This window comes from Chaetura pelagica, unplaced genomic scaffold, assembly GCF_000747805.2.
Source record: "Chaetura pelagica isolate M959 unplaced genomic scaffold, ChaPel_1.0 scaffold104, whole genome shotgun sequence".
NCBI classification, from domain to species: Eukaryota; Metazoa; Chordata; class Aves; order Apodiformes; family Apodidae; genus Chaetura; species Chaetura pelagica.
In genome coordinates, this window is record NW_009953786.1 from 9,555,370 (window position 1) to 9,566,879 (window position 11,510).

Consider the following 11,510-nt stretch of genomic DNA (forward strand, 5'->3'; position numbering starts at 1 on the left):
TTATACTTTTTATCTCCACTGCTTTAGCAGTGACAAGTCAGAACTTAGAAATTTCAGTTCTGGGTTAATAACATTTAAAGCATAAGGTGGGGTAAATATCTTTTGAAAGTAATTAATCTCAAGTTTAAGATTTAAAAATTCTTTTTGTTCCTCCATCACATCATTTCCAGCTGAAGGAGGGCGAGAACCAAATCCGTGTGGCCATATTCTTTGAGAAAAGCAGAAGACAGCTTGAACCATGGCAAGCCAGGTAAGATAACTTCTTCAGAAACGCAGGCTTGCAGTGCCTAAATGGATTCCAGAACCATACTCAGAATTCCTAGTAAACGTAAAGCTGAAATAGCTAGCTTGCTCTGAGTTGGGTGTTCTTTTAGACCCACGATTTCTTCCATTAATTTGGTAATTGGTGGCTGTCTTCTGGACACTTAATCGTATCAACTGAATCAGGTTGGGGCCATAACATGAAGCTTTGCAGTTTGGATTACTTGAGCATAAGTTCTTCTGAAGGACCTTGCGCATAACACTCTCTATATAAGAGATATGTAGAGGTGTTCTAGAGGAAGAACGTTAAAGCCTGCGTAAGTAAAAAGTGCTGCAAAAAAACCATTCTGATTTTTGGAAATCCTCATTCTTCAGAATCTTAAGTGAGAGAGGCAACCTGTGGTAACACAGCTGTTGCTTCCCTCTTCTTTTGTGGACTTGACCCCGCTGCTTTTTTGAACTGTGGTTTTTGGGGTTTTGGTTTTTTCTTCCTTTTGTTTTTTTTCTAAAGAGGCACTTTTTATGCCTCTTTCTTCCTGACCTTACGTCTGGGTTTGAATTTTCCCTCAGCCGAGCTGGTGCCTGTTCCTGGTCTGTTTTCTCCTTACGTTCTATTAATCGGCCTCTTGTCTTTGTTCCTGGCCTGGGAGAGTGACTCATAGTTGGGTAGTCAGGGGAGGCATCTCACATAAGAGAAGAAGAATTCCTAGGTGAGGGGAGATAGAGACAGCTGAGATCCCTTCTAGGTAAGAGTGGTGATATCCCTGCCTCTTCATCACTCAGCCTGTGCTGCTGCAGGGTTTTTTGGGCCCTGGAGCTCAAGAGGAACGCAGTCCAGTCCTGAAGCTAATTAACATTTAGGATTGACCAACATCAGAGGGCTGTCTGCTTTTCCCCTAATTCCAAGAGGAAGCTGTCAATCCTTTAGCCAGCTTGACAAGTCAGGGGAATATGGCTGTTCATACAATCCTTTGGCTCTGTTATTTTTGCCAGGCATTTTCCCCAGAGGCTGCTTTCCCTCATGGGAGGCGGAGGGAGAAATGGGACCCCAGGCTTCTTTCAAGGGCAAGGTGAATATGGGGAAATCACCTGTGGTGATGGGGAGTGGGAGGGAGGAATGTAAATGAAGCTAAATACTATAAATGTGATTTTTTCTTTTTCTCCCAATAGGACTTGATGGCGAAAAAAAGAGAATGTCTCCAGGCCTACAGCTGGTGGAGAACACCACAGAAGAAACGGAAGAAAAAGAACAAAATAAAACCAGGAAGAATAGAGTTTGTCCCTAGTAGTACTAATATTTCAGCCAGGTAAAGACCTTTTGAAATGAGAAACGCTGTCTTACCTGTTTAAATTGGTAGTGATGAATGAATGCAATCACTTACTTTAAAAATTCTGAAATCGCATTTTTGATGTGTCTGCACTGCCCTGAGCAATACTTAGTGTATTGCCAAGAGAAAAATGAGATTTTTCTTTTTAGTCCCTCCCATAATCACCGAGAAGTGGCAAAATGGTCATAACCCTTTTAAATAATGGCTGTGGCCTGAGTTAGTAGTTTTTCTCAGTATTTTTGTGCCTTCCCCCCCATTCAGACAAATATTTTTTTTTCAATCCAACTTTCTAGAAGTTTTTTTATAAAATAGGTCTTTGAAATGCGCTTTTTTTTTTTTAAAGCAGTAAAATGGATCCAGAGGAAGCTGAAGCTTAGTGTTGGAGTGATGGGATTGCAATTTTTTATGTTGCACTCAGTGGAGTGTTGCAGTTATTACTGTATACAGATTTTGACTCCTTATTTGTCCAGTGGTAACTGCCTATTTACATGTTGGCTATCTTAATAATGCAGTTGGCTACCTTAGTCTCAAACTTGACAATTGCTCTTTTATGTTTTTAAAGACCGGATTATTCCATATTTGTTGGGGAGCTTACTCCAGAAGTGGATGATTTCCAGCTCTTTGACTATTTCCTAAAGAGGTATCCTTCATGTATTGACTGCAAAATAGCAACAGACCTGCTGGGATATTCCAGGTAATGCCTGTGGAAATGTGTAATGCTGTCAATATGTTTGATTCTTTAAGTAATGTACTAGAATTTGCATTGCAACTGGGTCTGAGTTTTCTTCAGGGACAGGAATAGGGATATATTAGTCTCTAGCATTACTTTTTTTTAACAGCATAGATCCTTGCATTTCCAGAACTTCTGTTCAGCTTAAGCAGTTAATGTGATAAGCTTCAATTTACCCATATGTATATCTGCATGAAATAAATTAGTTGGGAAATGGGAGAGCTATGCAAGGAGTTCTGTGTTGCTGTGCTTACATACAGCAGCATGTCTGCTTAGTCATCTGCAGCACTGAAGGTAAAATAATTTCTTTTTACATGTGGGAGAAAAGCATAAGGCCTGGGTTGGGATACTGCACCTATTAATATTAATAAAAAAGGCCTACCAGAAGTTCTACTGGTCAGGCAGCAAGTCAAGCTGGGAGGAATGAGTTTGGTCTTCAGGCAATGCTTTCTGTAGTAGACTGATTCAAGAAAATTTAGAGAAGGCATGTATAGAAAGAATGTTAGTACTGTAGAGTCGTAGGAGTGGGTTAATACTAACTGAGAAATTAACTGCTGTAATGCAGAAATGGGGAATCTGGTTACTTGCACAAATGCAGATTTATATTGTTTCACTGGCTCGTAGCAACTTGCATCTTAATGCTACCAAAGAACAGGGTTTTTGCTTCTGGCCCAAGTTCTTGGTGAAAGCACCTTCTGTGCACCTGCATGATCCAGGGAGGTTGCTTAGGTGATATAAGCTACAGTAGCTACTATCTTGTGGTTTTGTAGAAGACAGAAATTGAATAAAATAGCTTTGTAATTGTTCTGCATACTGGAATTTGTTTTCTCCCTTTTGAAAATTGTAGAGGGTATGCCTTTGTCAGATTTGGTGAGCAAGGTGATCAGATGAGGGCACTGCAAGACTGCCAGAATGCACCAGGTCTGGGGGGAAAACGAATCCGGCTGAGCATAGGAATTTCTAAAAGGTAACAAATGAGTTGTGCATTGATACAGTAATTCTAAATAAGCAGATTCTTGTAGCTCTCTCTGCCTTTGTGAAGTCTGTCGCCCTTGTAATGGCAGTACACATGATGCAGTCTACAAAACAAACAAAAAAATACCCTTCAGTGGAAAAATACAGAATATAGGGGAGAAGACGACAAAATGTTGCTTTGGAATAGTTAATAAGAGTACTATACTTTCTTTTCAAGTGATTTGAGCAGTAGGGAGTTTAAAATTAATTGTTTTTGAGAAATTTTTTTTACTCTGCCAGCTCAGTTCTCTCAGTCAGTTATTTAAAGCAATTCAAGTTTCTGGATGGTTAAATATTGATACCAAATTTGACAAACTTTGATCCAGGATACAGACAAAATAGAACGTTTTGAAAATATTTTCAGTATATTGTTAGCTTGTATGTTCTGTTAAATAGTAAATGTAACATCTTTTGTTTTTCTTTACCTTGGATAATTCTGCACGTATTGCCTTTTTGCTTTACAATGGAAATGCTCTTACCCGAGAGAGCACTATCCAGAATTGCTCTGACAAAATTATTTTTAAAGCAAGAAAAGGTCAAAAAGAAATAGATTCCCTCACTTCTGATATTCAGAAGAACGTCAGCAGTATTTTCAGACTTTTCTTTCCTACCAAAGATGTATGTAGGAGAGAATGTGGAAGCAGAAGACTTTGAGATATTATGTAGTCATTTGTTCACTACAGTAGCAAGAGAATTAGTATGTGTAGCTTTACAGTAATGAAACAAATACAATGTAGATATAAAAATGCATGATTGATCCATATCTCATTATGAATGGCTGAGTATGCGATTTGAGCATCAAAATATTCAGCCATTGGTGATCTGACAAGACGTCACTTATACTGGAAACTAACTTGAGTTCCTTCAGTTTGTGTTCTTGACAAAAAGCCTACATCTGATTTTTCTGTAGTGAGATGAAGATGCTGAGAAATTTGACTCTGCAAACGGAGGGAGTCTGCATGTACATAATCAGTGAAAAAATGTCATTGCATAGGGGATTTTCTGGAGTATGCAGCTAGGTTATTTTAATGTATTTCATGTTGTGTATCTCTGGTTTGGAACAGACAACATTTGTGCATTGATTTTTCTCATTAGTGTGAAGTTGCCCCTGAGAAAACATACTTGGGAGAAGGGAAGTAGTGAAAACTAACCAGCTGACCCTTTGATTTTAAGTAGCAGGGAGTTTTGTAATTTTGCTGCTGCTTTGGCTTCCTAGTGGGTAATGGCAGTGCTGACTTCACCTGACCACTATATTTCAGCAACAGTTAATGGACTAAGAATGGAGCAGGTGAAGATAAACATGGCAAAATGGTAGGCAGTGTCATCATATGCTCCTCTGAAACGTAATGTTACTTAAACCCCTTATTTCCGGAAATACTAAGATTTAGGATGAACCAAACATATAGAAAGACTAATGAAGACTGAATGCAGCTTTAAAGCAACTGTACTTGATAAGTGTATCTGGTGTTAAGAAATTAATTTTTATCAGAGTGCGAAGATTTATTAGTAGTTTACTTGTACAGAGACTAAAAATACTCAAAATTAATAGAGATGAATGTCATTGCTTAAGTTAATTCATGAAAATAATTACTTTTGTTATTGGTGAAGGCAAGACCATTTGTTTCTGTATTAACAGACAATCTCATGCTATGACTTACTGTTGCTTTGGCAACTATTCAGAAAAGCTTCTTTTTAAACTTTTTGAAATACGTAAACTTGCTAATTGTTCAGATCTGGGTTTGCAGTTTATTGTTCTCAAATCTTAACGTCATATAACTTCTCATGTTTCAGACTGAAAGCAGAATTCCAGCGGTACCAGTCCTACAATTACAATGATTATTACCAAGATTACCAGAACTACTACTCCTCACAGTGGAATTATGATCCTTATGCTGACTACAACTACAGCTCCTATGCTCCCTATGATAGCATGCAAGCTGTTGGAGATTGCTCTTTAGGAGATGCTCTTATGGCTCCAGCTGTTTTTGAGGTAAAGATACAACATCCTTGCTTTACAGCAAAAAAAATATAAATAAAATCACAAATTAGTTGCATGAGTTGTGTAAGTCAGAGCAAAAAGAAGTCCTGAGACTGAAATCGTGCTTTCTGCTAATGTGTAGAGTACCAGCCTCATCCAGAGGTACCTTAGATGTAAGAGCTAAAGTAGTGCATCTATAGAGTTAGACATTTATACAAAATTACTTGGTTCACATATGCTAAGTAACAGTTCTGAGAGTATAGTTTCTGATGTACTTTGTTTAAAGCAAATGAAAGAACTAATATAAGATAGTTTTGCCTTAAATAAACCAATTTACCAATTATAACTTCCAGAAGTCCCTTTCAACCTGAACTATATCATGGTTTTCTTCAAAATCCCAACCAAACACTCCCCTCCCCCAAAAAGCACACCTCTCTCCCCTATAAAGGAAGAAAAACAACCTCCAACAAACAACCCAAAAACCAAACTGAAAAAACACTCCTCAACAAACACAACCTCCTTCTGAGTCTTTTTTTGTAGTTGTGAGAAGAGGGAATAGTTTGGGATACAAAAGTATTTTGGATTTGTGATGCTTTCTGAAATGGATTATGTTTAAACTTAAGAGATTTTATTGTTTTCTTCTTTTGTTAGGATACTACAGCTATGACTGAAATCAGTGATGACCTACTAACTGAAGGTAATGATACTATCACTGGAACTTTAACCGTATTTGTGCCCTTTAGCAATACAGTCTAGTGACTATTGGATGAAAAATGTCTTGGAAATTCAGCTGATGTAGTGGGATCCTCTGTGAGTTATACCTGAGATGAGGTAGGATTTTAAAGCTCATAGTATATGCCATGTAAAGTAATTGGGACCTTGTTAACAACACTTCACAATAGCATGCTTCTTGTAACTTTGCCTTCATTCTCCTTTAAAAAATGGTCTAATACAGAATTTCTTACATATTTGTATTGATTCTGCTAAGCATATTCTGTGTTGAACTCATTAATAGGCAAAGGTTTTAATAGGGTTTTCCAAACCCTAAGGTAAAACTCTATGTTGCAAGTCCTAAAAGGAGGTTTCACCTTACACTTAAAAGATTTGATACAAAACTTGTTTGGCTCAGAAGGTCTGCAGATAGTTTTTCATATAGAAATTATCTTATGTTGGTGTTCAGAAATTTTATCCTGTCCAACACATTCTAGTAGAAATTCATTACATGGATTTTGGGAATTTCATACTTAGTTACCTTTAAATCTGCTCTTTGTCTTGAAATACCAATATAATTCTAGCATTCTAATACACAAATTCTGAAGGAAGCTGCATTTTTCAGGTCCACTAAAATTCTAGGTGAAGAAACATTATATTTGTTAAATAATAAATACAGCTAAACCACCTCTTATTAGGTATTTGCTGCATGTTTTTGTGTGCATGTGATGCAAGATCTGACACTTGTACTTACCAGGCTTTTATTTTCAGATCCACAGCTTTACTTTGATGTTGATGAAATGAACAGACAATTTATGGAGACAAGTGAAGAACTGTATGATGCCCTCATGAATTGTCACTGGCAACCTCTGGATACGGTCACTTCTGACATCCCCCCTGCTATTTAAGTGTCTTATATAGCATGACCGTAATGACCAAGGTGCTAAAATTACATTTCCTCTACATTACTCTAGATCATAAGTTTTAAAGCACAATGATAGGTTGGGTTTTTTTGCTATGCTTTTGACAGTTTCTGTACTTTTTTTTGTTCATCACTCTACTCTTGGAGCATCTTGAAATCGTGTAAATATTCTAGAAATGTAAAGAGTTCAATGGGGTCTAAAGATAGACTTGCCTGTGTAAATAAAATTTTTGTTTCTGCAAACCTGCCAGCAAGGGATTTTACTTCTATATGTGAAGCACATTCTCTTCTGGCTTATGGACTTTAGCTGGAGGCAATAGGAGTGTTTTGCCTGTCTTTAGTATGGGCATCAGGACACTAGCAGAACCTAGCTGTCGCATTTCCCGATTTCCTAGGCAATCTTTTACAAGCTCTTAACATGCTTGCTTTGATTATGTCTATTTGGGAGACAATCCCAGGGCTTGCAGTGGGAACACTTCAGGCCCACTCTTTCTCCTGCAGTCTGCTGGTGCCAACTGTACCACTGTTCATCTGGATCAGATAAAATTGCTCTATCGATACAGTACTTTAAACCTTCAGAAGGGCAAACTTTCAGCTGCCATAGCTGCAAACATTCCAAAGGACTATGGATGATCTTGTTTACAATGTTATTCCTGCCCTTCTTACTGTTAGTCTCCTCAACTGACACTTTACAGCAGAAACTGGTTTAACATAGTACCTAAAAGTCTTTGGAGAAAGCTTTCCGGCTAAAAGAAGGAAAAATAACCCCTTGGGAAAAAAATCTATCCTAGTAACTGCTCTTCAATGAAGCTGCACCCCATCCTAAATATCTTAGTCCTTGTTTTCAGGTGTTCTGTAGTGGTGAGGTTATAAAGCTGTAGTAGGATGGCAATTTCCAGTATTCAAGTCAAAAGGAGATTGGGGGAGATAATGAGGAAAGTTCTGCTTTAAGCTAGTAACTTTCGAGCGGCTCCTTCTAAACTGCTTTCATCCTTAAGGATATTAAGTATTTTCCACTCATAAGGATTACTTTAAGCCTGTGTATATACGAAAGCATTTGCTGCTTAATGTACATAATGATGAAGTAAGTTAGACTGGAATCAGAAGAACACTCTTCCAAGAAAAAAAGGTAGCAGAAATTATCACAGCTAATAGCTATTAAAGCGCTACTTGAGGTACTTTGGAACTGCCATGTGTGTTTTGGGGACAAACTAAGCCATGATTGCTATGATGGCAGATGGGCATAAGCTTCTCTGGCTTTTCTATGACTTAAAGCAGCAGTCACAACCTACATGCTGTTCTTAAATTTAAAACAGACTAAATTTTAGAGTCTCCTTCTTTTCACAGTTTAATTTCAGCTGGGAATATCTTCAAAGTCCCACTCATGAGATGCAGCTGCTCTAAAACAGCAGAGGCTTTTGGAGATTTTTAGGAAGTTGATTCTTTCTGGATTTTACACAGATATACATGGGGGAAGAGACAAAGCAAAAAAACTTCATCTAGGCAGGGGAAGTGGAGTCATAGTCTTAGCAGCTGTTTCCCTGCTTTGGGGAGGGCTAGTTGAAAGGTAGCTGGGAACATGGTGATGGTAGGAAGATTATTAATGAAAATATGACAAAATGGAATAAATAAAGCAAAAAGAAGCTGGATGGGAAAGCTTGTGCTTGTGTACTAGTAGAATGATTTCAGGGGTACTGTAGGAGGGAGGAAGCTCAAGATGGGCCGATGCAGGCCCCTTGAATTTGGACCAGAGTGTTAAGGCTTCAAAACTACACAATTTGATCCCACTTCAGTTGTCCATAGCTGTTGTGCTGGAGCTTGGGTAGGACAAATTGTTCTGCTGAGCAGAGGATTTTTTTATCTAGGCAGTACCATTGCTACACACAGCAGGACAGCTTCCAGGTCTGTGCCTGGGTTGTATCCTTTCAGAAGCAGCTTGCATAGCAGCACCTAGCACTGTACTTCAGTTGCAGCAAGTTATTTGTGGAAACCTTTTCTTGTGTATTCCTTAGTCAGACACTGTGACACCACAGTCCTCTAACCCCCTGAAAGTCAGCATCTGTAGCCACCCCATTTATGCAGATTTTACCTGTCTATATAGAGTCTCTGCATTCTGCATTAGAGACTGTTTTCAGACGTGTGTGCCTTCTGCTCTGGGCTGTAAAGTATGCATACAGTGAAAGTACTGTTTATGGCATGATGGAGGAGGTTGTTTGGGCAATTAGTTCTCCAAACCTGAGAAATATTGGTGGTGCATTTTCTTCCAGTCACCATACAAGAAAAATGAGGTGAGGAAGAGTGTGTTGGCTGCAGCTCACGTGACACTGTTATAGCTCTCTGACCTCTTTCTGTTTCCTGAGCCTTACTAGCCTCTTCCCCTTTCCAGTTAGGAGTGCATAGATGGAAACAAGGTGGTGTGTGCAGTGCATGTTCTTTACTGTAAAGGCACACTGAATGCAAACTTTTTTTGTATTGGTGTTACCCATGAGCCCCAAATTCAGGAGAAAAGGAGTGCATCAGAATAGTGAGAATGTATGGCTGGGGCTTTTTACTGAGTAAACTCAGACCTGTTCTGCAGCCACCAGCCTGCATTAGCCAGCTTACACACAGACATGAACACATCCTACAGGTGCCAGCCACCAGTTTTAAGAAGTTGGGAGCATTTTAAAAAGGAGCAACTTCTTCAATACCTCACTATTTCACTACTTCAGTTGTAATTTGTCTGTTTTACTCAGATGAAATGTAGTTGCTTGTTGTTTTTTTTTTAAGCTTACTGTTTTTTTTGCAAGATTATCTAGCATTGTTTTTTATAAATCCTTCATTGCATCTATCTGCAGTTGGTAGTGCCTTTACTCAAACCTGCCAATTTCTTCAAAAAGAGTTGTGGTTTTGTTTTTTATCAGAAAGGCTTTAGTCTGATGGTTTGAGGGGCTAAGGGTAAAGAGTACTTAAAAGGGTTCAAAAAGGTTAACTGGTACTTAAGCCATGATGTTTCTTTTTGCAGGGATGCTCTTGGACCAACAGCTTCTTTCTAGCGCTACCTCAAAGTAACTTGAGATATAACTCACAGGGAAGATTGATCAAATGGTGATGACCCCTATCATTCTGCTGGAGATAAATATATTTGCCTTCTGTTTTGTTTCGTTTTTAATAACATTTATTTAACTTCAGTGACTCATGTTAATAGACATTGTTTGACTACATTGACAAGTATTTGAGTCATGAGTGTCATTAAAGGCATGTCATCCTATGGAAATTGTTCTAAATAAGTAAAAGAAGTAAATAAAGCAGCAATTGAATTTACAGAGCAAAAATAGCCTAGCTGCCTTTGACACGTGGAAGAGAAAATTGTCTTTACAGGTTACCTTAATATACTTTGCATGCATCAGAAAGAGGGAATCTTGTTTTAAATTTGTCCAGCTCTTACGTGGCCTGTGCAGGACTGATTTTAGCCAGTTACCTGTGCAGGTAGCTTTTTGAAGTCAGCTGTTACCGTTTGATGTCAGCTATCAAAGGGCACAGTTTGTATCCCTTTGTAAATCTTGCTCTTCCCATTAAGGGAAATGCATCATGATGCCCTTTCTTCCCCTCCCCTAGGTTGGAATTGAGCATGATAGTTGTTTGCTTTGGACAAAAAGAGTCCAGGCTAAAATACTGTAATTACTATTTTGATGATTATATTGATGTAGCACTTTTCTGACGAGTGTATTGTAGAAGCAGAGCCTCATCCTATAACTGGTCTGTAGGTGTAACACACCAGCAGTTTACACGAGATGAAACAGTTTTTGCTGGTCACTTCTAAAGCCACATGTTCCACAGCCTGGAAGGGATTATCTCTTGTTGCAAATCATCCCACTGTAGGTAAAATTGTGTTTATGGTGATAGGGTAGGAGAGGAAGAGACTGGAGTTCTGGAGGTGCAGTTCAGGAGGAGAAATACCTGTGAAGTAATTACACTCTGCTGGGATTTTGGAAAGGGTTATCTCCTTTCAGTAACCATGAAAGCAAAACAAAGAAATTGAGAAGGAGCAAGTTGTGTAAGAGATACGGAAAGATAGAACAGGGTTAAAAACAGCCACTAGGAAGCAAGAGACAAAAGACTTGCCAAGACCAGTGAAGCTCCTGAAAGTAGTTTCTTCTCTGCTGTTACTGCTCGTTTGTCTTCAGAGTTGCCCTTGCCTGGTCTGAGTTCTCTTAAACCCCTGAGTTTGAGACACGTTCTTGGGGTGCGTGCTGTGACACATGCTTTTATTTCTGGTGGGAGAGGGGTGTGTGACATGGCAGCTCTGCCTTCCACAGCTGAGTGCCTGTGTCGAATTCTGTGTCAGTGATTTCTTGGGGTGCACATTTTTACTGACTTGTGCAGAAAGCAGAATGGTGGTGACTTTCTGCTCTGCTCCATCATTCCCGGGGCAGATCCATGTTCTAATTCTCAGCTTTACTTTTTAGTAGAATTAAAAATACAGAAACACATATTTCACGTTTTAAAAAATTTGTCGGTGAAACGCATTCTTCCTCTTGAGGAGGGAGCAGCTGTGTCGAAGCTTTTTTTCCCCACCGGATTCCA

At 38.8% G+C, this 11,510-nt stretch overlaps 1 protein-coding gene across 2 annotated transcripts; it reads left to right on the plus strand.

Annotated features, from left to right (window-relative positions):
* The first annotated feature begins 237 nt into the window (after positions 1-237).
* On the plus strand, positions 238-7,187 carry LOC104391615 (chromosome unknown open reading frame, human C6orf52). 2 transcript variants are annotated; one of them, XM_010000943.1, is made up of 7 exons: positions 238-250; positions 1,432-1,568; positions 2,152-2,283; positions 3,167-3,286; positions 5,125-5,323; positions 5,963-6,008; positions 6,794-7,187. In XM_010000943.1, the coding sequence occupies exons 1-7, from the start codon at positions 239-241 to the stop codon at positions 6,928-6,930; spliced, it is 783 nt and encodes a 260-aa protein (XP_009999245.1). In that variant the 5' UTR covers position 238; the 3' UTR covers positions 6,931-7,187. The 2 variants fall into 2 exon arrangements, with proteins under 2 accessions (XP_009999245.1, XP_009999244.1); XM_010000942.1 differs by lacking the exon at positions 238-250 and adding an exon at positions 1,260-1,331.
* The last annotated feature ends 4,323 nt before the right edge of the window (positions 7,188-11,510 follow it).

Excerpts from the sequence above, each read along its gene's own strand:
- LOC104391615 (XM_010000942.1), top strand. The coding sequence starts at position 1,302 with ATGGGACCCCAGGCTTCTTTCAAGGGCAAG. Across the intron at positions 1,332-1,431 it reads AGGCTTCTTTCAAGGGCAAG|GACTTGATGGCGAAAAAAAG; the intron begins GTGAATATGGGG and ends TTCTCCCAATAG. Across the intron at positions 2,284-3,166 it reads GACCTGCTGGGATATTCCAG|AGGGTATGCCTTTGTCAGAT; the intron begins GTAATGCCTGTG and ends TGAAAATTGTAG.